Source organism: Salmo salar, chromosome 17 (genome assembly GCF_965601325.2).
Source record: "Salmo salar chromosome 17, fSalSal1, whole genome shotgun sequence".
Lineage (NCBI taxonomy): Eukaryota > Metazoa > Chordata > Actinopteri > Salmoniformes > Salmonidae > Salmo > Salmo salar.
Genome location: NC_138307.1, coordinates 33,666,771 through 33,694,337, shown reverse-complemented (window position 1 = coordinate 33,694,337; position 27,567 = coordinate 33,666,771). Strand labels below are relative to the sequence as shown.

At 46.3% G+C, this 27,567-nt stretch overlaps 1 protein-coding gene across 1 annotated transcript in view; it reads left to right on the top strand.

The window, feature by feature from the left end:
• LOC106591129 (protein diaphanous homolog 3) overlaps positions 1–13,142 on the top strand; it is a 667,062-nt gene extending 653,920 nt beyond the window's left edge. Inside the window, exon 30 of the mRNA XM_082963749.1 lies at positions 10,229–13,142. Coding sequence (XP_082819875.1) covers positions 10,229–10,662 — 434 coding nt within the window. The 3' untranslated portion in view covers positions 10,663–13,142. The remainder of the gene's footprint in view (positions 1–10,228) is intronic.
• Positions 13,143–27,567: the final 14,425 nt, after the last annotated feature.

The window sequence follows — 27,567 nt, the reverse complement described above, 5'->3', positions numbered from 1 at the left end:
GAGAGAGGGAGGAAGGGAGAGAGAGAGAGAGGGTCGTAAACAGCAGGTCTGGGACAGGTAGCACGTCCAGTGAACAGGTCAGGGTTCCATAGCCGCAGGCAGAACAGTTGAAACTGGAGCAGCAGCACGACCAGGGAGGAGAGATGAGAGAGACAGACCAGAGCAGGACTCAGTGCAGCACACAACACTGGATCACTCTCTGGGGCGCAGGGTCCACCCTACACAGGAGTGGTATTACACATTATCTCTCTCTTCTGTCTCTTCTGTCACTCTCTTCCCTCCCTCCCTCTCTCCCCCCTCTCTCTCTCCCTCCCCCTCACTCTCTCTCTCTCCCTCCCCCTCACTCTCTCTCTCTCTCCCTACCCCTCACTCTCTCTCTCCCCCCCTCTCTCTCTCCTTCCTTCCTTCCTTCCTTCCTTCAAATGAGACCACCAGTTCAAGTCCTTTAAGATTGAAGCCAGATTCAGTTGAAAACATCGTATTTATCTGTTGTAAGAAACCTTCTAGTTAAAGTGTTACCATGTTGGTGTCCTAGAATGGATTCAGATCAGGTTTATTATCTCTCTGTACAGCTTCGTAGATGTGTTTATCTCTGAGACATTTAAAAAGTGAACTGGATGGGGTTTTATCTCTGTGTCTCCGTGGCCCTTAAACAAACAATCATTTGGTGTCATTTGCTCCCCTACCAGGGTTGCAGTAAGCATTAAGCCATTTTAATTTGTAATTAATTTTTCAGAGGCGTTGAATTCACAGGGATTAACACTCACCAAGTGTTGTTCTTTGTAACTGGTTCTGATTATAAAACTCCACCTCACTGTCACACACAGAGAGACACAGAGACAGACAGACACAGAGACAGACAGACAGACACAGAGACAGACAGACACAGAGACAGACAGACACAGAGACGGACAGACACAGACAGACACAGAGACAGACAGACACAGAGACAGACAGAGACAGACAGACACAGAGACAGAGATAGACACAGAGACAGAGATCGACACAGAGACAGAGATAGACACAGAGACAGAGATGGACACAGAGACAGAGATGGACACAGAGATAGACAGAGATAGACAGAGATAGACACAGAGATAGACAGAGATAGACACAGAGATAGACAGACATAGACACAGAGATAGACAGAGATAGACACAGAGATAGACAGAGATAGACACAGAGATAGACAGAGATAGACACAGAGATAGACAGAGATAGACACAGAGATAGACAGACATAGACACAGAGATAGACAGAGATAGACACAGAGATAGACAGAGATAGACACAGAGATAGACAGAGATAGACACAGAGATAGACAGAGATAGACACAGAGATAGACAGAGATAGACACAGAGATAGACAGAGATAGACAGAGATAGACACAGAGATAGACAGAGATAGACACAGATAGACAGAGACACAGAGATAGAGACAGAGATAGAGACAGAGATAGAGACAGAGACAGACAGACACAGAGACAGAGATAGACACAGAGACAGAGATAGACACAGAGACAGAGATGGACACAGAGACAGACAGACACAGAGAGACAGACAGACACAGAGAGACAGACAGACACAGAGAGACAGACAGAGAGACAGACAGAGAGACAGACAGACAGACAGACAGACAGACAGACAGACAGACAGACAGACAGACAGACAGACAGACAGACAGACAGACAGACAGACAGACAGACAGAGAGATAGACAGAGAGAGAGAGAGAGAGACAGACAGGCACAGAGACAGACAGACACAGACAGAGACAGACAGACAGACAGACAGACAGACAGACAGACAGACAGACAGACAGACAGACAGACAGACAGACAGACAGACAGAGAGATAGACAGAGAGACAGACAGGCACAGAGACAGACACAGACAGACAGACAGACAGACAGACAGACAGACAGACAGACAGACAGACAGACAGACAGACAGACAGTCACTGTGTCAGGTAGATTAAAATAATTGACCAGCCACTCAGATTTTTTACCAGACCAAATATTATTTTGGGATAAAATGACACCATCATAGGGCCTCCTTAGTGGCCAATGGTCTAAGACACTGCATCGCAGTGCTAGAGGCATCACTACAGATCCGGGTTCGATCCCGGGCTGTGTCGCAGCCGGGCCGCGACCGGGAGACCCATGAGGTGGAGCACAATTGGCCCAGCGTTGTCCAGGGTAGGGGAGGGTTTGGCCCGGCTGGGATGTCCTTGTCCCATCGCACTCTAGCGACTCCTGTGGCGGGCCGGGCACAGTGCACGCTGACCAGGTCACCAGGTGTACGGTGTTTCCTCCGACACGTTGGTGTGGCTGGCTTCCGGGTTAAGCGAAGCATTGTGTCAGGAAGCAGTGCGGCTTGGCAGGATCGTGTTTCAGAAGACGCATGGCTCTTGACCTTCGCCCCTCCCAAGTCCGTACGGGAGTTGCAGCGATGAGACAAGACTGTAACTACCAATTGGAAACCACGAAATTGGGGAGAAAAAGGGGTAAAAAAAATAAATAATAATAATTATATATATTTTTCAAATGACACCAACTAAACACATAAAAAGCAGATGATCATACTTTGTCATTTTTTAAAACAAAACATGTGTAACTAGTAAGAATCCTGTTAGATTGTTTCATTTTAATTTGAAGTCTTTTAAACCAAAATATCACAGATTCAGAAAAATGTGCAGCTGCCTCTTTAAGGGCTGGAGGTTACCGTGGTAACGCGACTGGAGTCTTGTTTTGTGGTGTTGAGAGTCTGACTCGTTGTCCCCCCTCGCTGTCTTCTCAGTTGAAACTCAAACATTTGAAAAACAGCTTTTGAACAAAACAATGTAAATAGCCAAGAAACACAAGCACAAATCTCACTTCGGTAGAATGTAGTTTCAAGTAAATTAGACTGACTTTATGGCTGTGAGGTCGTCTTCACGCCCCCAGCCAGGCAGTGTTGCATCACTAGGTGGGATCCATTATAGATTCGTAGCTATCAAACAAAACTGCAGAAATACTATGGAAACCGCTTCTGCAGAATTATTTTAGCTATAAATGTGATCATAATTGATTTATTTTTTATTCACAAATGCGTGGCTGGTGGAATAGACATCTTACCCGCCAAAATCTACCCTCATTTGGCAAGTGGCGGGTGTTCATTTTACACCCTGCTCTCTCTCACACAGACACAGACACACCTCTCTATTCCCATATCCATCCATCCATCCATCCCTCCCTCGCTCTATCTTTCTCTATCCTTCTCTTCATCCATCCCTAGCCTCTCTCCATCCTTCTTTCTGTCCTGGGGCTCTGTGGGGTGTTTGTGTTTGTGAACAAAGCCCTAGGACCAACTTGCTTAGGGGACTCTTCTCCAGGTTCATCTCTCTGTAGGTGATGGCTTTTGATAATTAGCGGGAATCTGGATTTTGATAATTAGCGGGAATCATCCTAATTCTGCTCTGCATGCATTATTTGGTGTTTTACGTTGTACACAGAGGATATTTTTGCAGAATTCTGCATCCAGGTGGGAAAGGGCAGTGTGGAGTGCAATAGAGATTGCATCATTTGTGAATCTGTTGGGGCGGTATGCAAATTGGAGTGGGTCTAGGGTTTCTGGGATAATGAGGTTGATGTTAGCCATGACCAGCCTTTCAAAGCACTTCATGACTACAGATGTGAGTGCTACGGGTCTGTAGTCATTTAGGCAGGTTACCTTAGTGTTCTTGGGCACAGGCACTATGGTGGTCTGCTTAAAACATGTTGGTATTACAGACTCAGACAGGGATAGGTTGAAAATGTCAGTGAAGACACTTACTAGGTGCTCAGCGCATGCTCGGAGTACACGTCCTGGTAATCTGTCTGGTTCTGCGGTTTTTTGGATGTTTAAAGGTCTTACTCACATCGGCTACGGAGAGCGTGATCACACAGTCGTCCGGAACAACTGATGCTCTCATGCATGTTTCAGTGTTACTTGCCTCAAAGCAAGCATAGGAGTTATTTAGCTCGTCTGGCAGGCTCGTGTCACTGGGCAGCTCGTGGCTGTGCTTCCCTTTGTTCACAGCTTTGTGGAAGTTACCCGTGTCGTTGATGTTTAGGCCGAGATATGTATTGTTTTTTGTGTGCTTTAGGGCAATTAGATGGAATTTGTATTTGTGGTCCTGGCAACTGGACCTTTTTTGTAACACCATTATTTTTGTCTTACTGAGATGTACTGTCAGGGTCCAGGTCTGGCAGAATCTGTGCAGAAGATCTAGGTGCTGCTGTAGGCCCTCCTTGGTTGGGGCCAGAAGCACCAGATCATCAGCAAACAGTAAACATTTGACTTCAAATTCTAGTAGTGTGAGACCAGGTGCTGCCGACTGTTCTAGTGCCCTCGGCCATGTGGAAAGAAATGTGTTTTTTTGCCAATTTTAACCGCACACTTGTTGTTTGTGTACATGGATTTTATAATGCCGTATGTTTTTCCCCCCAACACCACTTTCCATCAATTTCTATAGCAGACCCTCGTGCCAAATTGAGTCAAAAGCTTTTTTGAAATCAACAAAGCATGAGAAGACTTTGCCTTTGTTTTGGTTTGCTTGTTTGTCAATTAGGGTGTGCAGGGTGAATACGTGGTCTGTCGTACGGTAATTTGGTAAAAAGCCAATATGATATTTGCTCAGTACATTGTTTTCACTGAGGAAATGTACGAGTCTGCTGTTAATGATAATGCAGAGGATTTTCCCAAGGTTGCTGTTGACACATATCCCATGGTAGTTAATGGGGACAAATTTGTCTCCACTTTTGTGGATTCATGTGGTCAGTCCTTAGTTCCAAATATTGGAGAATTTTCCAGAACTGAGGATGATGTTAAAGAGTTTAAAGTTTAGGCAATTGGTCTGTATATTTTATAATTTCATTGAGGATACCTTCAACCCCACAGGCCATTTGGGTTGGAGGGTTTGTATTTTGTCCTGTAGTTCATTCAATGTAATTGGAGAATCCAGTGGGTTCTGGTAGTCTTTAATCTCTTTCTGGTCTCTCGCTCCTGTCTCTGTCTCTCTCTTTGTCTCTCTGTCTCTCTCTCTTTGTCTGTCTCTCTTTGTCTGTCTGTCTCTTTCTCTTTGTCTGTCTCGCTCGGTCTGCCTCTCTCCCGTCTCTCCTGTCTCTCTCTTTCTCTCCTGTCTCTCTCGCTCCTGTCTCTGTCTACCCGTCTCTGCCTCTGTCGCTCTCTCTCTCGCTCTCTCATATCTCTCCTCTCTCTTTCCTGTCTTTCTCCCTCTCTATCTCTGCCTCTTTCTCTACTCTCTTTTATCTCTCACCCTGCTCTCCCTCTCTCTCGCCCTGCTATCTATCCCTCTCTCTCGCCCTGCTCTCCGACTCTCTCGCTCTGCTCTCCCTCTCTCTCGCCCTGCTCTCCCTCTCTCTCGCCCTGCTCTCCCTCTCTCCACATCTCTTCACTATTCAGGCTGTGAAATCTGAAATGACTGTGAAGTTGTGGTTAGTCATCCCAGTCCAACTGAAATGAACCCTCTGGCCTCAGCTCAGAGCTGTAGTGAAGTCTCTGACTGATGTCTCAGTGGGTTCTCCAGCCCAGGTCCAATCTAAACTACCTCCTCTCCTCTCTCCACCTATCAGGAAGCTGAAACAGTGGCAGAACGTGACCCAGAGAACACTTTCTATTGGTCAACAGCCTAAAATAATCAAACCTGTTGAGAATAAGTAATTGATAGGCAAGACGTGTTCTCGTATGTAGACAGGATGTGTCCTCGTATTGAGACGAGACGTGTCCTCGTATGTAGACAGGACGTGTCCTCGTATTGAGACGAGACGTGTCCTCGTATGTAGACAGGATGTGTCCTCGTATTGAGACGAGACGTGTCCTCGTATGTAGACAGGACGTGTCCTCGTATTGAGACGAGACGTGTCCTCGTATGTAGACAGGACGTGTCCTCGTATTGAGACACCAGCCTCTCTCTCTCTCTCTCTCTCTCTCTCTCTCTCTCTCTCTCTCTCTCTCTCTCTCTCTCTCTCAGTATAATTAACTATAATAACAGCCAACAGGACCTTGCTGTCTGTCCGTCCTCCCTGGGTTTCTAAGAGGGCTAGGCCAACCAATCACCAGTCAGACAGACCCCGGTGAAGTGCAGAACTCGGGCTGGTTCATTTGAAGCTACTGCAGAACACTGTGTTTCAGTGTTTATTCAGACAGAGACCCGGTTCAGCCCGTTTCCCTAGGAGACGCTGTGAACCGTGGACACACTGCTGCTTCCCATATGGAACCCTATTCCCTATGTAGTGCACTACTTTAGACCCTATTCCCTATATACTGCACTACTTTAGACCAGGGCCCTATGGCACCCTATTCCCTATATAGTGCTCTACTTTAGACCCTATTCCCTATACAGTGCACTACTTTAGACCCTATTCCCTATATAGTGCACTACTTTTTACATCGGAACTCTGGAACTCTACGGTAGTAGAGGGGTGAGGCTGTGGAGGGGGTAGGAGGGGTGAGGCTGTGGAGGGGGTAGGAGGGGTGAGGCTGTGGAGGGGTAGGAGGGGTGAGGCTGTGGAGGGGTAGGAGGGGTGAGGCTGTGGAGGGGGTAGGAGGGGTGAGACTGGAGGGGGTAGGAGGGGTGAGGCTGTGGAGGGGGTAGAAGGGTGAGGCTGTGGAGGGGGTAGGAGGGTGAGGCTGTGGAGGGGGTAGGAAGGGTGAGGCTGTGGAGGGGGTAGGAGGGGTGAGGCTGTGGAGGGGGTAGGAGAGGGCGGTGAGGCTGTGGAGGGGGTAGGAGAGGGGGGTGAGGCTGTGGAGGGGGTAGGAGGGTGAGGCTGTGGAGGGGGTAGGAGGGTGAGGCTGTGGAGGGGGTAGGAGGGGTGAGGCTGTGGAGGTGGTGTGAGGGTGTGGAGGGGGTAGGAGGGGTGAGGCTGTGGAGGGGTAGGGGATTGAGACTGTGGAGGGGTGAGGCTGTGGAGGGGGTAGGAGGGGTGAGGCTGTGGAGGGGTAGGGGGGTTGAGGCTGTGGAGGGGGTAGGAGGGTGAGGCTGTGGAGGGGGTAGGAAGGGTGAGACTGTGGAGGGGGTAGGAGAGGTGAAGCTGCGGAGGGGTGAGGATGCGGAGGGGGTAGAAGGGTGAGGCTGCGGAGGGTTGAGGCTGTGGAGGGGGTAGGAGGGGTGAGGCTGTGGAGGGGGTAGGAGAGGGGGGTGAGGCTGTGGAGGCGATAGGAGAGGATGGGTGAGGCTGTGGAGGGGGTAGGAGGGGTGAGGCTGTGGAGGTGAGAGGAGGGGTGAGGGTGTGGAGGGGGTAGGAGGGGTGAGGGTGTGGAGGGGGTAGGAGGGTGAGGCTGTGGAGGGGGTAGGAGAGGTGAGGCTGTGGAGGTGGTAGGAGGGGTGAGGGTGTGGAGGGTGTAGGAGGGTGAGGCTGTGGAGGGGTAGGGGGGTTGAGGCTGTGGAGGGGGTAGGAGGGGTGAGGCTGTGGAGGGGGTAGGAGGGTGAGGCTGTGGAGGGGGTAGGAGAGAGGGGTGAGGCTGTGGAGGGGGTAGGAGAGGGGGGTGAGGCTGTGGAGGGGGTAGGAGATGGGGGTGAGACTGTGGAGGGGGTAGGAGAGGGGGGTGAGGCTGTGGAGGGGGTAGGAGGGTGAGGCTGTGGAGGGGGTAGGAGGGGTGAGGCTGTGGAGGGGGTAGGAGGGGTGAGGCTGTGGAGGGGGTAGGTGGGGTGAGGCTGTGGAGGGGGTAGGAGGGTGAGGCTGTGGAGGGGGTAGGTGGGGTGAGGCTGTGGAGGGGGTAGGAGGGGTGAGGCTGTGGAGGGGGTAGGTGGGGTGAGGCTTTGGAGGGGGTAGGTGGGGTGAGGCTGTGGAGGGGGTAGGAGGGCAGGAGAGTGGACAGTAATGAGGGTGGTTTGTAACAGTGGGGCGGGGGTTCAGTGGGTTGGACAGAGAGAAGTGAGGAGGGAGAGGGGTGTCATCACTGACAAACGAGGGAGGCTGTAACAGGAAGGGGCGAGGAGAAGGACAGTAATGAGGGAGGCTGTAACAGGAAGGGGCGAGGAGAAGGACAGTAACGAGGGAGGCTGTAACAGGAAGGGTGAGGAGAAGGACAGTAATGAGGGAGGCTGTAACAGGAAGGGTGAGGAGAAGGACAGTAACGAGGGAGGCTGTAACAGGAAGGGGCGAGGATAAAGACAGTAACGAGGAAGGCTGTAGCAGGAAGGGGCGAGGAGAAGGACAGTAACGAGGGAGGCTGTAACAGGAAGGGGCGAGGAGAAGGACAGTAACGAGGGAGGCTGTAACAGGAAGGGTGAGGAGAAGCACAGTAATGAGGGAGGATGTAACAGGAAGGGGCGAGGAGAAGGACAGTTGAATAATGAGGCTGTAGGCTGGCTAGCAGCTATGACTGGGGAATGGTGACTTCCTCTCTCTCTCCTCTCTCTCTCTTCCTCTCCTCCCCCTCCTCTCTTTCCTCTCTCTCTCTCTCCCTCTCTGTCTCTCTCTCTCTCCTCCCCTCTCTCTTCTCTCTCTCTTCCTCTTCCGCTCCTACCCCTCCTCTTTCTCTCTTCTCTCTTCCTCTCCTCCCCTCCCCTCCCCTCTCTCTCTCCTCTCTCTCTCTCTCTCTCTCCCTCCTCTCTCTCTCTCCTCTCTCTCTCCCCTCCCCCTCCTCTCTCTCTCCCCCCTTGGTTCCATCTGCACTGGCCTCGTAGTGTCCCCCAAATAGCACCATTTTTCCTATGTGGTGCACTACTTTTGACCCATGCCCATATGGTGCTGATCCAAATGCACTATGTGGGGAATAAGAAACCATTTGAACCGCCATCTGACATGACTGAGTGACCCCCCCGCTCCAAACTAGATCCCTAACTGTTTATAATACATGTCTAATAGGACACTAGACCTGTCTAATAGCACACTAGACCTGTCTAATAGGACACTAGACCTATCTAATAGGACACTAGACCTATCTAATAGGACACCAGACCTATCTAATAGGATACTAGACCTGTCTAATAGGACACTAGACATATCTAATAGGACACTAGACCTATCTAAAAGGACACTAGACCTATCTAATAGGATACTAGACCTGTCTAATAGGACACTAGACCTATCCAATAAGACACTAGACCTGTCTAATAGGACACTAGACCTGTCTAATAGGACACTAGACCTGTCTAATAGGACGCTAGACCTGCCTAATAGGACGCTAGACCTGTCTAATAGGACGCTAGACCTGTCTAATAGGATACTAGACCTGTCTAATAGGACGCTAGACCTGTCTAATAGGACACTAGACCTATCCAATAAGACACTAGACCTATCTAATAGGACACTAGACCTGTCTAATAGGACGCTAGACCTGTCTAATAGGACGCTAGACCTGTCTAGTAGGACGCTAGACCTGTCTAGTAGGACGCTAGACCTGTCTAGTAGGACGCTAGACCTGTCTAATAGGACACTAGACTAGTCTAGTAGGACACTAGACCTATCTAGTAGGACACTAGACCTGTCTAATAGGACACTAGACCTGTCTAATAGGACACTAGACCTATCTAATAGGACACTAGACCTGTCTAGTAGGACACTAGACCGGTCTAGTAGGACACTAGACCTGTCTAGTAGGACACTAGACCTGTCTAATAGGACACTAGACCTGTCTAGTAGGACACTAGACCTGTCTAGTAGGACACTAGACCTGTCTAGTAGGACACTAGACCTGTCTAATAGGACACTAGACCTGTCTAATAGGACACTAGACCTGTCTAGTAGGACACTAGACCTGTCTAATAGGACACTAGACCTGTCTAGTAGGACACTAGACCTGTCTAGTAGGACACTAGACCTGTCTAGTAGGACACTAGACCTGTCTAAAGGCAGGTCCCTGGGGAGCTGGAATGTCTCTCTGTCTCCTAGCTTGTTGGGTTGGATCACCCAGCCGGCACACTGACTGGTGGATCACCTGCATGAGACATCACTGACATGAATTATCCCCACTGCAATCATAGTGGAAACCTGTGTGTGTGTGTGTGTGTGTGTGTGTGTGTGTGTGTGTGTGTGTGTGTGTGTGTGTGTGTGTGTGTGTGTGTGTGTGTGTGTGTGTGTGTGTGTGTGTGTGTGTGTGTGTGTGTGTGTGTGTGTGTGTGTGTGTGTGTGTGTGTGTGTGTGTGTGTGCCTGTATTCGTTTGTGTACAACTCTCATTCTGACTCTTTCACTACCCTTCTTATCCTCTTCCTCATCTCTCCTCCTCCTCTATCTTTTCCCCGCAGAAAACACAAAGACACCTTTACCAAGGTCGAGATCCCGTCAGAATATCAATGTGAGCACAGCGGCGGTGATGGGGGTGGCTGTGAGAGGACAGAGAGGAGTGGCGCCCACCAAGGAGTCTCATTATGACACAGAGGGACATCCGCCTAACACTAACGCTACGGGGTCTGCCACGGCCAGGAGCAGGGGTCCACTACGTAGGGAACCTGGAGAACACAAACCCATAACCACCACCGGGATGGACCGAGACACGGGGATAGAGAGAGGGAGGGAGAATGAGAGAGGGAGGGAGAATGAGAGAGGGATGGGAAGAGGGCGGGAGAAGGAGAGAGGGAGGGAGAGAGAGGTTGAGGTAGAGAGAGAATCTCCATGTCCCAGCAACACCAATGGAGACTCTGATGTAGAAGCTCTACTGGCCAGACTGAGGGCCTTGTAAGAGATCTATTTCCAGACACAGATAACCCAGTCGCACCCAAACACCTCCACACCTGGCTGCCCCCCCCACCCCCATATCTGCAGCGTTAGGGCTGCCCAGCACAGGACAGCACAGGACAGGACAGCACAGGACAGCCCAGGACAAGACAGCACAGGACAGCACAGGACAGCACAGCACAGCACAGGACAGCACAGGACAGCCCAGGACAGCCCAGGACAGGACAGCCCAGGACAGGACAGCCCAGAACAGGACAGCCCAGGACAGGACAGCCCAGGACAGGACAGCGCCCAGGACAGGACAGCCCAGGACAGGACAGCCCAGGACAGGACAGCCCAGGACAGGACAGCCCAGAACAGGACAGCCCAGAACAGGCCAGCCCAGGACAGGACAGCACAGGACAGCCCAGGACAGGACACCCCAGGACAGCCCAGGACAGGACAGCCTATTCAGGTGTAAAAGACAGAGTCCGTCCTAAAAGCTTTGTTTCTCTTTGTAGACTATCCCCCATGAACCTTTTATAAAGAAAGTTGGCCTATTTATTTTAAGTATAACAATAAATATGATTAAAATTGTGCTTTTTGAATCCGCTTGTGTGTAGTTGTAGGAAGCTGAAGGAATATCCTGTCCGTAACTCATTAAACGTGTACCACTGCCAAAACTTCTGTGCTTAGACTTATTGACCAAAGTACTGTTTTCTTTGTCTAGGATGCATAGTTATTCCAATGCACTTGTACACTTTGTAGTATGCAGTGTGCAGTTTGTAGTAGGCCGTGTACGATTTTTCATATGCCATTTACACTTTGTAGTATGTGGTGTACACTTTGTAATATGCAGTGTACTATTTTTCATATGCAGTGTACACTTTAGTATGCAGTTTGTAGAATGCAGTGCACGATTTGTCATATGCCGTTTACACTTTGTAGTATGCAGTGTACTATTTGTAGTATGCAGTGTACTATTTGTAGTATGTAGTGTACTATTTGTAGTATGCAGTGTAGTATGTAGTGTACTATTTGTAGTATGCAGTGTACTATTTGTAGTATGCAGTGTACTATTTGTAGTATGTAGTGTACTATTTGTAGTATGCAGTGTACACGTTGTAGTATGCAGTGTACACGTTGTAGTATGCAGTGTACTATTTGTAGTATGCAGTGTACTATTTGTAGTATGCAGTGTACACGTTGTAGTATGCAGTGTACACGTTGTAGTATGCCGTGTACTATTTGTAGTATGCCGTGTACTCTTTGTAGTATGCCGTGTACTCTTTGTAGTATGCCGTGTACACTTTGTAGTATGCAGTGTACACTTTGTAGTATGCCGTGTACACTTTGTAGTATGCCGTGTACACTTTGTAGTATGCAGTGTACTCTTTGTAGTATGCAGTGTACTCTTTGTAGTATGCAGTGTACTATTTGTAGTATGCAGTGTACACTTGTTATGTCTTAATAATTAGCAATGCACAGCTCCTGCTGTAAACCAAATAGTATCAAAAGCTTTGTCTTTTATATGTGTTCATATCAACTCTGAGTTATCACATTTACCAGTTATTAACATGTAGTTCATTACCCTAAACATGTATTCTAAGGATGGGATTTGACATAAAACTAGTCTTGGGACACATGTTCGTACAGAGCACGTGTTTATTGAAATACATTATATTGTCTAATCGTTTTATTACATGGATATTTACACTTATGAAATACATTAAACAATATAATTGTTTTATTACATGGATATTTACACTTATGAAATACATTAGACAATATAATTGTTTTATTACATGGATATTTACACTTATGAAATACATTATATTGTCTAATCGTTTTATTACATGGATATTTACGTTCAATTTATGTTCATTTTTTATCTTTCTGAAGAATTGCGCTCGTCGATCATTCCTCTCCCTAACTGGTTTTTCTAGTGGGATCTTTCTATGCAAGACATCTACATCAAATCATTGTTTAAATCCAGAAATGATGAAATAAATATATATATACAGTATGAATATAAAGTAGACCTTTATCTTAATGCTGAACCAACCACGTCAGGTGTTGTCTTTCTGTGGTAGTTTTTCTTTCTGCTAGTATCAACGTGTTATTTGTGTTTCTATAATGTTTTTCCTTGGTTTAGTGTGGTGGAAGAAGGGGCGGTTTTATCTGGTGGCGTTTTGAGTGGGAGGAAGTTGTTGTTTTTGTCTCTCAGTCAGAATGTTTGTCAGAACTCTTGGAATTGGAATGTTCAGTTTGATTGACAGGCGTCTGTCGGCGTTCTTCGCCGTCTCCACGGCAACGGCAAATAAGATGGTTAAAATTAAACGTCAAATCATTATCTCTCTGAACACATTTGTTTATCTGTCTTTTCATGTTTTTAATGAAATTGTATTATCACCTTTCCTGCCTCCTACACATCCTTGTTATTGTTAGAATGAAAGTATGCATTTTTTGTAGACCCATTTACAATAAAAAATTATGAATTGAAAAGGGTGGGAGTCTCTTCCTTCTGTGTAACATGTATAAAAGCGAAATAACAAATTGTATTCGTTAATAGTTTAATTTTGTAGTTCAGCTCTGCTAATTAACACATGGGCACACTTCACACACACACTTCACACACACAGAGGTACCCTTCCACTCTGAAGAAGGTGTCAGTGACACTACAATACCTGGGAGAGAGAACTCATTTTGTGCCTCATTAATTGCTGGGTAGTTTCAGTAATGAAATCAGCTGTTAATTGTGTTAATGACGACAACAATAATATTCTGAGGGTGGATTCCTGTTACAGGACGAAATAGGAAGGTGGTCGCTGTTCGTTAACACACAATCACACCATTATACACCCTGTACATTACACAATCACACCATTATACACCCTGTACATTACACAATCACACCATTATACACCCTGTACATTACACAATCACACCATTATACACCCTGTACATTACACAATCACACCATTACACACCCTGTACATTACACAATCACACCATTACACACCCTGTACATTACACACCCTGTACATTACACAATCACACCATTATACACCCTGTACATTACACACCCTGTACATTATACACTGTGTACATTACACACCCTGTACATTACACACCCTGTACATTACACACCCATTACATTATACACCCTGTACATTACACACCCTGTACATTATACACTCTGTACATTACACACCCATTACATTACACACCCTGTACATTATACACCATGTACATTACACACCCTGGACATTACACACCCTGTACATTACACACCCTGTACATTATACACCCTATACATTACACAGCCTGTACGTTATACACCCTATACATTACACACCCATTACATTATACACCCTGTACATTACACACCCTGTACATTATACACTCTGTACATTACACACCCATTACATTACACACCCTGTACATTATACACCATGTACATTACACACCCTGTACATTACACACCCTGTACATTAAACACCCTATACATTACACAGCCTGTACGTTATACACCCTATACATTACACACCCATTACATTACACACCCTATACATCCCTCCCTGAGTCAGTAGTCTATGATAACATGTCCCTCCCTGAGTCAGTAGTCTATGATAACAGGTCCCTTCCTGAGTCAGTAGTCTATGATAACAGGTCCCTTCCTGAGTCAGTAGTCTATGATAACAGGTCCCTCCCTGAGTCAGTAGTCTATGATAACAGGTCCCTTCCTGAGTCAGTAGTCTATGATAACAGGTCCCTTCCTGAGTCAGTAGTCTATGATAACAGGTCCCTTCCTGAGTCAGTAGTCTATGATAACAGGTCCCTTCCTGAGTCAGTAGTCTATGATAACAGGTCCCTTCCTGAGTCAGTAGTCTATGATAACAGGTCCCTTCCTGAGTCAGTAGTCTATGATAACAGGTCCCTCCCTGATTCAGTAGTCTATGATAACAGGTCCCTTCCTGAGTCAGTATTCTATGAAACCAGGTCCAGTGTTTTTCAGAGCTTATTCAGAGCAGTGTAAAAGCCCAACTCTTAATTGCCAGCCAGTTAAAGGTAGAGTGCTTGTGAAATGTTCCTTTCTCTCTGTTTGGATGCCATCCTAATTAGTTAGCCTGAGGGTTCCTCTTTTTACTCAGGGTAGCTGGCTCCTTTTAAAGACAAACTGTTATATGGGGTTTCTACTGGCTCCTTTTAAAGACAAACTGTTATATGGAGGTTTCTACTTTCCTGTTCTTAGTTGTCTACAGTTTGTTAATCAAGAGCTTGTTTTGGTTTAATGGGAAAGCCTCTCTCGCTCCCTCTACTCTCTCTCTCCCTTTCTCTCTCTTTCCATCTCTCTCTCTCGCCGCTCTAGTTCTGTCTCTCTCTTTCTCTGTCTCTCTCATATCAAAGTCTACATCTGCTGAGTAAAACAGGTGTAGATTTTACCATGAAATGGTTACTTACGAGCCCTTTCTCAACAATGTACAGTTATTAAAGAACTAAAAATAAAGTGCCCCAAAAAATAAAGGAAATAGTAACACAATAAAATACTGAGGTTATATACAAGGAGTACCACTACCGAGTCAATGTGCAGGAGTACGAGGTAATTGAGGTAATACTGAGGTTATATACAAGGAGTACAAGTACCGAGTCAATGTGCAGGAGTACGAGGTAATTGAGGTAATACTGAGGTTATATACAAGGAGTACAAGTACCGAGTCAATGTGCAGGAGTACGAGGTAATTGAGATCATATGTACAGGGTCAGTGTAGTGTCCGGATAGAGGTCAGTGTAGTGTCTGGTTAGAGGTCAGTGTAGTCCTGGTTAGAGGTCAGTGTAGTGTCTGGTTAGAGGTCAGTGTAGTCCTGGTTAGAGGTCAGTGTAGTCCTGGTTAGAGGTCAGTGTAGTGTCCGGATAGAGGTCAGTGTAGTGTCTGGTTAGAGGTCAGTGTAGTCCTGGTTAGAGGTCAGTGTAGTCCTGGTTAGAGGTCAGTGTAGTCCTGGTTAGAGATCAGTGTAGTCCTGGTTAGAGGTCAGTGTAGTCCTGGTTAGAGGTCAGTGTAGTGTCTGGTTAGAGGTCAGTGTAGTCCTGGTTAGAGGTCAGTGTAGTCCTGGTTAGAGGTCAGTGTAGTGTCTGGTTAGAGGTCAGTGTAGTCCTGGTTAGAGGTCAGTGTAGTCCTGGTTAGAGGTCAGTGTAGTCCTGGTTAGAGGTCAGTGTAGTCCTGGTTAGAGGTCAGTGTAGTGTCTGGTTAGAGGTCAGTGTAGTGTCTGGTTAGAGGTCAGTGTAGTGTCTGGTTAGAGGTCAGTGTAGTCCTGGTTAGAGGTCAGTGTAGTCCTGGTTAGAGGTCAGTGTAGTGTCTGGTTAGAGATCAGTGTAGTCCTGGTTAGAGGTCAGTGTAGTCCTGGTTAGAGGTCAGTGTAGTGTCTGGTTAGAGGTCAGTGTAGTCCTGGTTAGAGGTCAGTGTAGTCCTGGTTAGAGGTCAGTGTAGTGTCTGGTTAGAGGTCAGTGTAATCCTGGTTAGAGGTCAGTGTAGTGTCTGGTTAGAGGTCAGTGTAGTGTCTGGTTAGAGATCAGTGTAGTCCTGGTTAGAGGTCAGTGTAGTCCTGGTTAGAGGTCAGTGTAGTCCTGGTTAGAGGTCAGTGTAGTGTCTGGTTAGAGGTCAGTGTAGTGTCTGGTTAGAGGTCAGTGTAGTGTCTGGTTAGAGGTCAGTGTAGTGTCTGGTTAGAGGTCAGTGTAGTCCTGGTTAGAGGTCACTGTAGTCCTGGTTAGAGGTCAGTGTAGTCCTGGTTAGAGGTCAGTGTAGTGTCTGGTTAGAGGTCAGTGTAGTCCTGGTTAGAGGTCAGTGTAGTCATGGTTAGAGGTAAGCGTAGTGTCTGGTTAGAGGTCAGCGTAGTCCTGGTTAGAGGTCAGCGTAGTCCTGGTTAGAGGTCAGTGTAGTCCTGGTTAGAGGTCAGTGTAGTGTCTGGTTAGAGGTCAGCGTAGTGTCTGGTTAGAGGTCAGTGTAGTTTACATAGATTGATCCAGTGCAAGAATGTCAGTGTAACAAATAACAAGGGGGTCAATGAATGAACTGATGAACTGTTCAGCAGTCTGATGGCTTCAGGTTAGAAGCTGTTCAGGAGTCTTATGGCCTCGGGTTAGAAGCTGTTCAGCAGTCTGATGGCTCCGGGTTAGAAGCTGTTCAGGAGTCTTATGGCTCGGGTTAGAAGCTGTTCAGGAATCTTATGGCTTCGGGTTAGAAGCTGTTCAGCAGTCTGATGGCTTCAGGTTAGAAGCTGTTCAGGAGTCTTATGGCTTCGGGTTAGAAGCTGTTCAGGAGTCTTATAGCTTCGGGTTATAAGCTGTTCAGCAGTCTTATGGCTTCGGGTTAGAAGCTGTTCAGGATCCTTATGGTCCTAGGCTTGGTGCTCCGGTACTGTTTGCAGTGCAGTAGCAGAGAGAAGAGTCTATGATTTGGGTGGCTGGAGTCTGACATTTCTTAGGGCCTTCCTCTGACACCGCCTGGTATTTAGGGCTCCCGAATGGCGCAGCGGTCTAAGGCACTGCATCTCAGTGTGAGGCACCTGGCAGTCCCATAGGGCGGCGCACAATTGGCCCAGCGTTGTCCGGTTTAGGGTTTGGCCGGGGTAGGCCGTCATTGTAAATAAGAATTTGTTCTTAACTGACTTGCCTAGTTAAATAAAGGTTAAATAAAAAATTAAAAAATGGAGGTCCTGGATGGCAGGGAGCTCAGCCCCAGGGATATACTAGGCTGTACGTATTACCTTCTAGCACCTTGCGGTTGGATGCCAAGCAGTTGCCATACCAAGCAATGATGCAGCCAGTCAAGATGCTCTCAATGGTGCAGCTGTAGACGTTTTTGAGGATCTATGACAAATCTTTTCAGCCTCCTGAGGGTTTGGACCATGGTAGGTCCTTGGTGATGTGGATGCCAAGGAACTTGAAACTCTCAACCCACTCCACTACAGCCCCGTCAATGTAAATGGGTGTGTGCTCGGCCCTCCATTTCCTGTAGTCTACAATCATCTCTTTTGTCTTGCGAACGTTGAGGAAGAGTTTGTCATCCTGGCACAACACTGCCAGGTCTCTGACCTCCCTGTAGGCTGTCTCATCGTTGCCGGTGATCAGGCCTACTACCGCTGTGTCATCGGCAAACTTAATGATGGTGTTGGTGTCATGGGTGAACAGAAAGTAGAGGAGGGGACTGAGCAGGCACCCCTGAGGGGCCCCCGTGTTGAGGGTCAGCATGGCGAATGTGTTGTTGCCTGTCCTTACCACCTGGGGGCGGCCCGTCAGGAAGTCCAGGATCCAGTTGCAGAGGGAGGTGTTTAATCCCAGGGTCCTTAGCTTAGTGATGAACTAGGAGGGCACTATGGTGTTAAACGCTGAGCTGTAGTCAATGAACAGAATTATTGCGTAGGTGTTCCTTTTGTCCAGGTGAGAAAGGGCAGTGTGGAATGCAATAGAGATTGCGTCATCAGTGTATCTGTTGGGGTGGTATGCGAATTGAAGAGGACCCATGGTGTCTGGGATGATGGTGTTGATTTGAGCCATGACCAGCCTTTCAAAGCATTTGATGGCAACAGATGTGAGTGCTACGGGGCGATAGTCATTTAGACAGGTTACTTTGGTGTTCATGGGTACAGGGACTGTGGTGGTCTGCTTGAAATGTAGGTTTTACAGACTGGGTCAGGAAGAGGTTGAAAATGTAATTGAAGACACTTGCCAGCTGGTCAGTGCATGCTCTGAGTACGCGTCCTGGTAATCCGTCTGGCCCTGCGGCCTTGTGATTGTTTACTCACATCGGCGACGGAGAGTGTGATCACTCAGTCATCTGGAACAGCTGGTGCTCTCATGCATGGTTCAGTGTTACTTTCCTCGAAGCGAGAATATAAGGTATTTAGCTCTGTTTCCCTTTGTAATTCGTAATCCAAAGTGAATAATGAATAATGTAAATCATGCTCATGTGACTTGTTTGTGTATGCCGTATATAAGGACTGAAATGGAATGCCCTTTTCTGAATTTTCATCAAGCTTGGTTTGAGTTTGTGAACCTTCCCAGTTAGTTTTTCTCAGTCGCTTTGGTGCATTTCTTAGATCAAAAGTGCCATTCTTGATACTACTTGTACAAATTCCAAATCATCTAGTCACTTGTGCACATCATTAAAGCAATTTCTTATTCCTTTGAACAAATTGCAATTGCTTTTGTACATATTGCAATTGATCATGTACAAGTGTCAGCTTTTTTCCACATTTTCAATTGCTCATGTCATGTTGATCAAAATATAGTAGATGGTTCTCTGTTGAATAGTCTTACCCCTCAAAACATCTAGGCATTAGTTCCTTGCATAAGCCATTACATGCAAAATTGTTGAACTATTTGTCATAAACTGTCAAGCATAGTTTTACACATTTCTATTAGACCTTTTGTACAAAAACGTGAATTGATGAATGGTGCAGGTGAAATTGACCCTCACTCATGAAGGAATGTAAAGTGTTAGTTCAACCAACAATCAACCAGTTGTCTAAATTGCTCAAAGGTGCATCTCATGAAGAATCAACGGGCAAGCATATATAGACAGACCACAACACAGAGTTGCAATTTTCCAATAATGTATGGACCAGGAAACGAACAGGGTCAACAGCCAAGAGCAGGAAGAAGAGGAGCAAGGATGCGTGGTGGAAGGCAAAACAGAAGAAGAGGCAGAAGAGGACATAGGCGCATATCTGATGACATAAGGGCCACTATTGTAGACCATGTTGTCAATCATGGCCTTACAATGGCTGAGGCGGGTCGAAGGGTGCAGCCAAATATTAGAAGATCAACCGTGTCCTCAATAGTTCAAACGTTTCGAAGAGAGAACAGGTATGTCCACCAATGTACAGTGCACAGTTACTGTATATAAGCAGTATACTGTATACTTCCTACAATGCTTCATATTACAGTAGTCCACTTGTATTTCACAGCATACAGAAATATACTTTATACAGATACATACTGCACCTTACATGCAGACACCTGTATGTTTTACAGTAAAATGTGTGTTCGCATAGTTTTTGTCTATGTGAAAGTGTGCGATGCATCACTGCATTTTTCCCCACATAGGACTGCAAGATTACCTCAAACCGGTGGCAGAGGACGCCTTTTCACACCTCAACAGGAGGAGGCTATTTGCACCATGGTCCGAGTAAACAATGCCATGAGACTCAGTGAAATACAAAGGACCATTATAGAAGACAACGATGTCTTTGAAAACATCCATACGGTTAGCATCTCAACCATCGACAGGGTGCTGCATAGAAACCAGATGAGTATGAAACAGCTGTACCGTGTACCATTCCAAAGGAATGAGGACAGAGTTGAGGAGCTACGGTACCAGTATGTACAGGTAAAACATATCTATGTAACTACTTTACAGCAACATTTTATAGTGATACATAGTACAGTAAGCTTAAACTGCACACTGTGGAAGGAACATGCAATATATGTACATTTTATGTAACTCTTCCTTACCAAAACAAATTCAACTGTGTGTTCTGGGATATAGCGTATAATGGAGTTGGAATCAAGTGAACCCTCTCACAACTTTGTATACGTGGATGAGGCTGGCTTCAACCTGACCAAATGCAGAAGGCGGGGTCGGAATATCATCGGTCACAGAGCTACATCACCATGTGTGCTGCTATTTCGGAGCATGGTGTCCTAACCCATATCCCCCTTATAGGGCCATACAACACCCAGCATCTACTCAACTTTTTAGAGACTCTACAGGGCTCTCATCCCTGATGATGAGAGGGGTCTGTTTAGAGAGGATTTGCCAAAGTATGTGGGTGGGTCACAAACCATAAGGCAATGGTTTGTGACCCACCCGAGGATGCTCATAGAATTCCTCCCACCTTATTCACCATTCCTTAACCCAATTGAGGAGTTCTTTTCAGCATGGAGGTGGAAGGTGTACGATCGTCAGCCACACACACAGATGACCCTGCTGGCTGCAATGGATGCAGCATGTGAGGACATCACAGAGGATGGATAAGGCATTCCAAAAGATTCTTTCCACGTTGCATTGGAAGGGAAAATATCCGGTGTGATGTGGATGAGAATATGTGGGCCGACAGACAGGAACGTCTGGATGTGTAGAGACAGCACTAGAACAGTGCTGCGGGAAAAGTTGTGCCTTAGGGGTGGTTTCCTGTGTTTCTTTCTAATTTAGTTTTTTTTCCTTTGTGCCCCTTGGGTTGTCCAGTCTCTTTCAATCAATAACCCACATACAGTAATATGTAAATAGTACTGTTGAAATTGATATATGCCATAGAAGTGCAGCCTTGTGCATTTTCAATACAGTAACTGTCATCCAAACTGTAGCCTAAGTTTACATCAGGTAATACTGTCAAAGTACACAGTTCCATTGACAACATGCCTAAACATTCTGACGACCTTGTTCGTGAACAATGACTCAATGACTTATCATTCTGATGACACTGGCATGAATATTTACTTTTGAGAGATGTACTAAGGATTTTTAGTGACTGACTAGCTTTAGAAACACATCTATTGTATATTGCAGTTTGTACAAATTGTTCTGAGAAATGCACTTATTATTTTGCACATGTTAGGGATGATGTGAAAAATGCACCAAAGCGACTGAGAAAAACTGTAACTGATAATAAAGCGTGATTCATTATATATTGACTTCAAGCCGATGAGAACCCAGTGTAGTAGGATTTGATGCTGGTCCTGTATTGATGCTTTGCCTGTTTGATGGTTCGTCAAAGGACGTAGCAGGATTTCTTATAAGCGACAGATTATTGTCCCGCTCCTTGAAAGCCGGCAGCTCTAGCCTTTAGCTCAGTGAGGATGTTGTGTGTGTTTGTTTGTGTGTGTGTCATTCAGCAGAAAGTGCACTTTGGCAATACTTAAATGAGTTTTCTCCACCACACACACACACACACACACACACAGCCTCCTACATTAGCCCTCTCTCTAGACACACTTCGAGGGCGAAGAGCAATTTAGACAAACAAGACGACGACCTTGCCGTGACCTTTTGCTACATTCTAATGTTCACCCCACAGGGAGAGCAGACAGACAGACAGACAGACAGACAGACAGACAGACAGACAGACAGACAGACAGAGAGCCTGGCTGGTTGTGGATCACGGTGGTGGTTAAGTAATACCTAAAGTGATTCTGTTGGAGCCTCCTGCAGCTCAGAGCTGGACATGCTAGTGTCACTACTAGTTAATGTAGACACACTGCCTGAGAGGGAGAGAGAGAGAGAGAGAGAGGAGGATGTTCAAATGGACAAGAGAGAGAGGAGTCTTCTATTTCAGTACCTCTCCTCAAGAAATGTACACACAGTCCACCTCATTCTCTCTTGTTATATTTCCACTGAACTGTCTCTCTTAGTGTCTAATGAAAGGAAATGTATCGACAACAAGTACGAAGTTGCCTTGTTTATTTCACCATCTTGATCCAACCCACTGTAGGTATTGTATGTTACCTCACGTGACCTTTATGCAAACGATGTAGCATGTCAGAGGCTAGACCCAATCACAACAAATCGATAATCTTAGCAGGACACTACATCTCTAAGGACATTGGTTAGCTTTGATCAAGTCAACAACCATGAATTAACATCTATTAATGTATTATTGCTCTGTTCTCGCCCAGGTGAAAACAAGCAAAGTCATTATTTAGTTAAGAATGAAAGATCTGTCCGATTTCTTAAGAGTAATGTTGTGTTCTGTTTTTTCTTGTTGTTCTTCTGTCTCCTGTTGGGGGGGGGGGGGGGGGGGTGATTCTCCATGTATTGTTCGCTGTCATTATCTGTCTGTAAAACTGAAAATTCATAAATAAATAAATAATACAAGATCTGGTCACTAAGTGTAATCTATCGGTTCATCAACTCATGATACAAGATCTGGTCACTAAGTTCATCAACTCATAATACAAGATCTGGTCACTAAGTTCATCAACTCATAATACAAGATCTGGTCACTAAGTTCATCAACTCATAATAGAAGGAAAATGGCACCCTAATTTATACCTACCTCGCCTGGTTCACCAACTACTTCTCAGATAGAGTTCAGTGTGTCAAATCAGAGGGCCTGTTGTCCTGACCTCTGGCAGTCTCTATGGGGGTGCCACAGGGTTCCATCCTCGGGCCGACTCTTTTCTCTGTATAGATCAATGATGTTGCTCTTGCTGCTGGTGATTCTCTGATCCACCTCTACGCAGACAACACCATTCTGTATACTTCTGGCCCTTCTTTGGACACTGTGTTAATTATCCTCCAGACGAGCTTCAATGCCATACAACTCTCCTTCCGTAGCCTCCAACTGCTCTTAAATGCAAGTAAAACTAAATGCATGCTTTTCAACCGATCGCTGCCCGCACCTGCCCGCCCATCCAGCATCACTACTCTGGACGGTTCTGACTTAGAATATGTGGAAAACTACAAATACCTAGGTGTCTGGCTAGACTGTAAACTCTCCTTCCAGACTCACATTAAGCCTTGGTCCGTTCCTACACACAATCGTGACACTGTGTTGTAACAGTGAGTGTCTCTGAGCCTGATAAAGAGGAATGAAGTAGCATATGCTACAACAGATTGCAATCTAGAGCTTTTTAATTGGAGAAAAGAAGGACTCGTACAACAGATGCGTTGAATTGTTCTCCATGAGGCTTATTCTAAAGGTAGCTGATCTCTCTGATAAGGCTGACATAATACACTCAGTGTTTTGTATTGAAATACATTTCTCATTAAAGTCATTTGTCAGCAACAAGACACATGTCAAAGCACTCTCACAGCTCTATATTGGTTTCATGTGGTATAATTATCCATGATTTCCAGACCTCCAATCCCAGTTGATTCTGATGAAGGGTGATTTACATACCTCCAATCCCAGTTGATTATGATGAAGGGTGATTTACATAGTCCAATCCCAGTTGATTATAATGAAGGGTGATTTACATACGTCCAATCCCAGTTGATTATGATGAAGGGTGATTTACATACCTCCAATCCCCGTTGATTATGATGAAGGGTGATTTACATACGTCCAATCCCAGTTGATTATGATGAAGGGTGATTTCCAGACCTCCAATCCCAGTTGATTCTGATGAAGGGTGATTTACATACCTCCAATCCCAGTTGATTCTGATGAAGAGTGATTTACATAGCTCCAATCCCAGTTGATTATGATGAAGGGTGATTTACATACCTCCAATCCCAGTTGATTCTGATGAAGGGTGATTTACATACGTCCAATCCCCGTTGATTATGATGAAAGGTTTAAAGGTGACTCCCAGGCTGCCAGTGAACATGTCTCCCGTCTCCCCAAGTACCCAAACACCCCCACGCCATACCCCGCCCCCTTAATCTTCTACCCCCACACACACTCCTCCTACCGTGCTGGAGGAACAGCATTGAGTAATTGCTCTGTCTAACAACACAGAAATCCTTGAGCCTTGCCCAAACCAGCTGTCCCCAACACACACACACACACACACCACACACACACACACACACACACACACACACACACACACACACACACACACACACACACCACACAGTAACACACACACACACACACACACCCACACACCCACACACGCACACACACACGCACACACACACACACACACACACACACACACACACACACACACACACACACACACACACACACACACACACACACAGCTGTCCACAACATCACATAAAATATGGTGCTGGGAGGATGTCTGAGGCAATGCTTTGACACACACACACAGACACACACACACACACACACACACACACGACACACACACACACACACACACACACACACACACACACACACACACACACACACACACACACACACACACACACACACACACACAGCAACACACACCACACCACACACACCATACACAGTAACACACACTCGTACAGAGTCATGCTCTGCAGAAAGAGGCTTCTCTGAGGCTAAATGCTCGGTGGCAGGTCAGAGTGTAGAGGGGCCAGGGACACACATCCCACACAAACACATACAACCAGCCAGGTCACCCCTGATACAAGGCAGTATTCAACGTCCATCCATGTCTGAGGACGTCGGGAGATGGCGTGGAAACCAGGAAACAGGGAGCGCTGTTATCTTCAAGTTGGTTTGGGTTTTGCTGCGGGGCATTGTGGACAGGGATGGTTCCTGTTGGTTTGGCTGCGGGGCATTGTGGACAGGATGGTTCCTGTTGGTTTGGGTTTTGCTGTGGGGCATTGTGGACAGGATGGTTCCTGTTGGTTTGGGTTTTGCTGCAGGGCATTGTGGACAGGATGGTTCCTGTTGGTTTGGGTTTTGCTGCGGGGCATTGTGGACAGGGATGGTTCCTGTTGGTTTGGGTTTTGCTGCGGGGCATTGTGGACAGGGATGGTTCCTGTTGGTTTGGGTTTTGCTGCGGGGCATTGTGGACAGGGATGGTTCCTGTTGGTTTGGGTTTTGCTGCAGGGCATTGTGGACAGGGATGGCAGATGGGAGTAAGCACTTGCCTCTGATTCTAACGGTTGTGTTGTATAATACAGTGATATAAAGTTGTTTCAGATATCTTTGTTTTAAGCCAATGCCAAACAATAACACTTACCTTAACCATTCAGAGTTAATGCCTAACCTTAACCATTCAGAGTTAATGCCTAACCTTAACCATTCAGAGTTAATGCCTAACCTTAACCATTCAGGTTAATGCCTAACCTTAAACATTCAGAGTTAATGCCTAACCTTAACCATTCAGAGTTGATGCCTAACCTTAACCACTCAGAGTTAATGATAGATACTAACAGACCAGTCTCAGTGTAGTTATCCTCTAGATACTAACAGACCAGTCTCAGTGTAGTTATCCTCTAGATACTAACAGACCAGTCTCAGTGTAGTTATCCTCTAGATACTAACAGACCAGTCTCAGTGTAGTTATCCTCTAGATACTAACAGACCAGTCTCAGTGTAGTTATCCTCTAGATACTAACAGACCAGTCTCAGTGTAGTTATCCTCTAGATACTAACATGCCAGTCTCAGTGTAGTTATCCTCTAGATACTAACAGACCAGTCTCAGTGTAGTTATCCTCTAGATACTAACAGACCAGTCTCAGTGTAGTTATCCTCTAGATACTAACAGACCAGTCTCAGTGTAGTTATCCTCTAGATACTAACAGACCAGTCTCAGTGTAGTTATCCTCTAGATACTAACAGACCAGTCTCAGTGTAGTTATCCTCTAGATACTAACAGACCACAGAAGACTGGTGACAAAATCCCGCACTCCACGTTGTGTGGGTTTGTATGTTTGTTTGTGTGTGTGTGTGTGTGTGTGTGTGTGTGTGTGTGTGTGTGTGTGTGTGTGTGTGTGTGGTGTGTGTGTGTGTGTGTGTGTGTGTGTGTGTGTGTGTGTGTGTGTGTGTGTGTGTGTGTGTGTGTGTGTGTGTGTGTGTGCGTGTGTGTGTGTGTGTGTGTGTGTCTCCCTGGTTCTCCTCAGCCTCCCTCTGCTCTGTTCTAGAAGGACTGTGTTTCCAAGGACTGGGCATCACAGGAAGACAAAGCTCTGTTTTCCTCTCTGATAATGAACCAAAACGGAGTCCTCGCCCCCGTCGTGGTCGTTTTGGATGTTGGGCTGAAACAGATATCCTTTTGTCTCCCCTTGACATATCTGGTGAAGATCTTTACACACAGCAGAACCAGACGAGAGGCTGCCAGTTGAAGGAGGACTGGGTATCTGAGATGTGCCGAATTACACTGCCTGTTACATGTCCTGGGTTTAGAAGCTGTCTTTATCCTCTCTCTCTCTCTCTCTCTCTCTCTCTCTCGTCTGTCTTGTCTTTCTCTCTCTTTTCTCTCTCGCTCTCTTCATCTCTCGCTGTCATTTCTCTCTCTCTGCCTCTCTCTCTCCCACATCTCTAGTTCTCTCGCTCCCTCTCTCTCTTTCTGTCTGTCACTGTCTCCTTTCTGTGGTAGGACTATTCTGTCTGTGTCTCTACATCACAACATCGTGTCACATCCTCTTTCCTGACTCACACCAATCACTGGGGCACACACACCGCACACCACACACACCACACACACCACACACCACACACACACCACACACACCACACACACCACACACACCACACACACAATCTCTCACACCACACACACCACACACACAATCCTCTCACACACCACACACACCACACACACCACACACACCACACACACAATCTCTCACACAGACACACACACCACACACACAATCTCTCTCTCTCTCACAGACACGGTCTCTGTCTTTGAAGACCTCCTGCCCCCCCCCCCCCCCCAGCACCCCCCTCTCCTAAAGGTTGGCCCCTACATGCTGAGTGCCTCTAAGTTCAAGTCTCTTCCTTTGTTGTTCTGTTGTAGTTAAAGGCTAGATGGAGAGCAGAGAGGGGAATGTGATCTCCAACCCCATCTGGTACAGAGAGAGAGAGAGAGAGAGCCAGCATCTAAACAGATTTCCCATTCTGAACATGGAGCTGGTTTTCAACTGGCATTGGGTACATCCTGTATGGATCATTGGGTACATACTGTATGGATCATTGGGTACATCCTGTATGGATCATTGGGTACATACTGTATGGATCATTGGGTACATCCTGTATGGATCATTGGGTACATACTGTATGGATCATTGGGTACATCCTGTATGGATCATTGGGTACATACTGTATGGATCATTGGGTACATCCTGTATGGATCATTGGGTACATACTGTATGGATCATTGGGTACATACTGTATGGATCATTGGGTACATCCTGTATGGATCATTGGGTACATCCTGTATGGATCATTGGGTACATCCTGTATGGATCATTGGGTACATCCTGTATGGATCATTGGGTACATCCTGTATGGATCATTGGGTACATCCTGTATG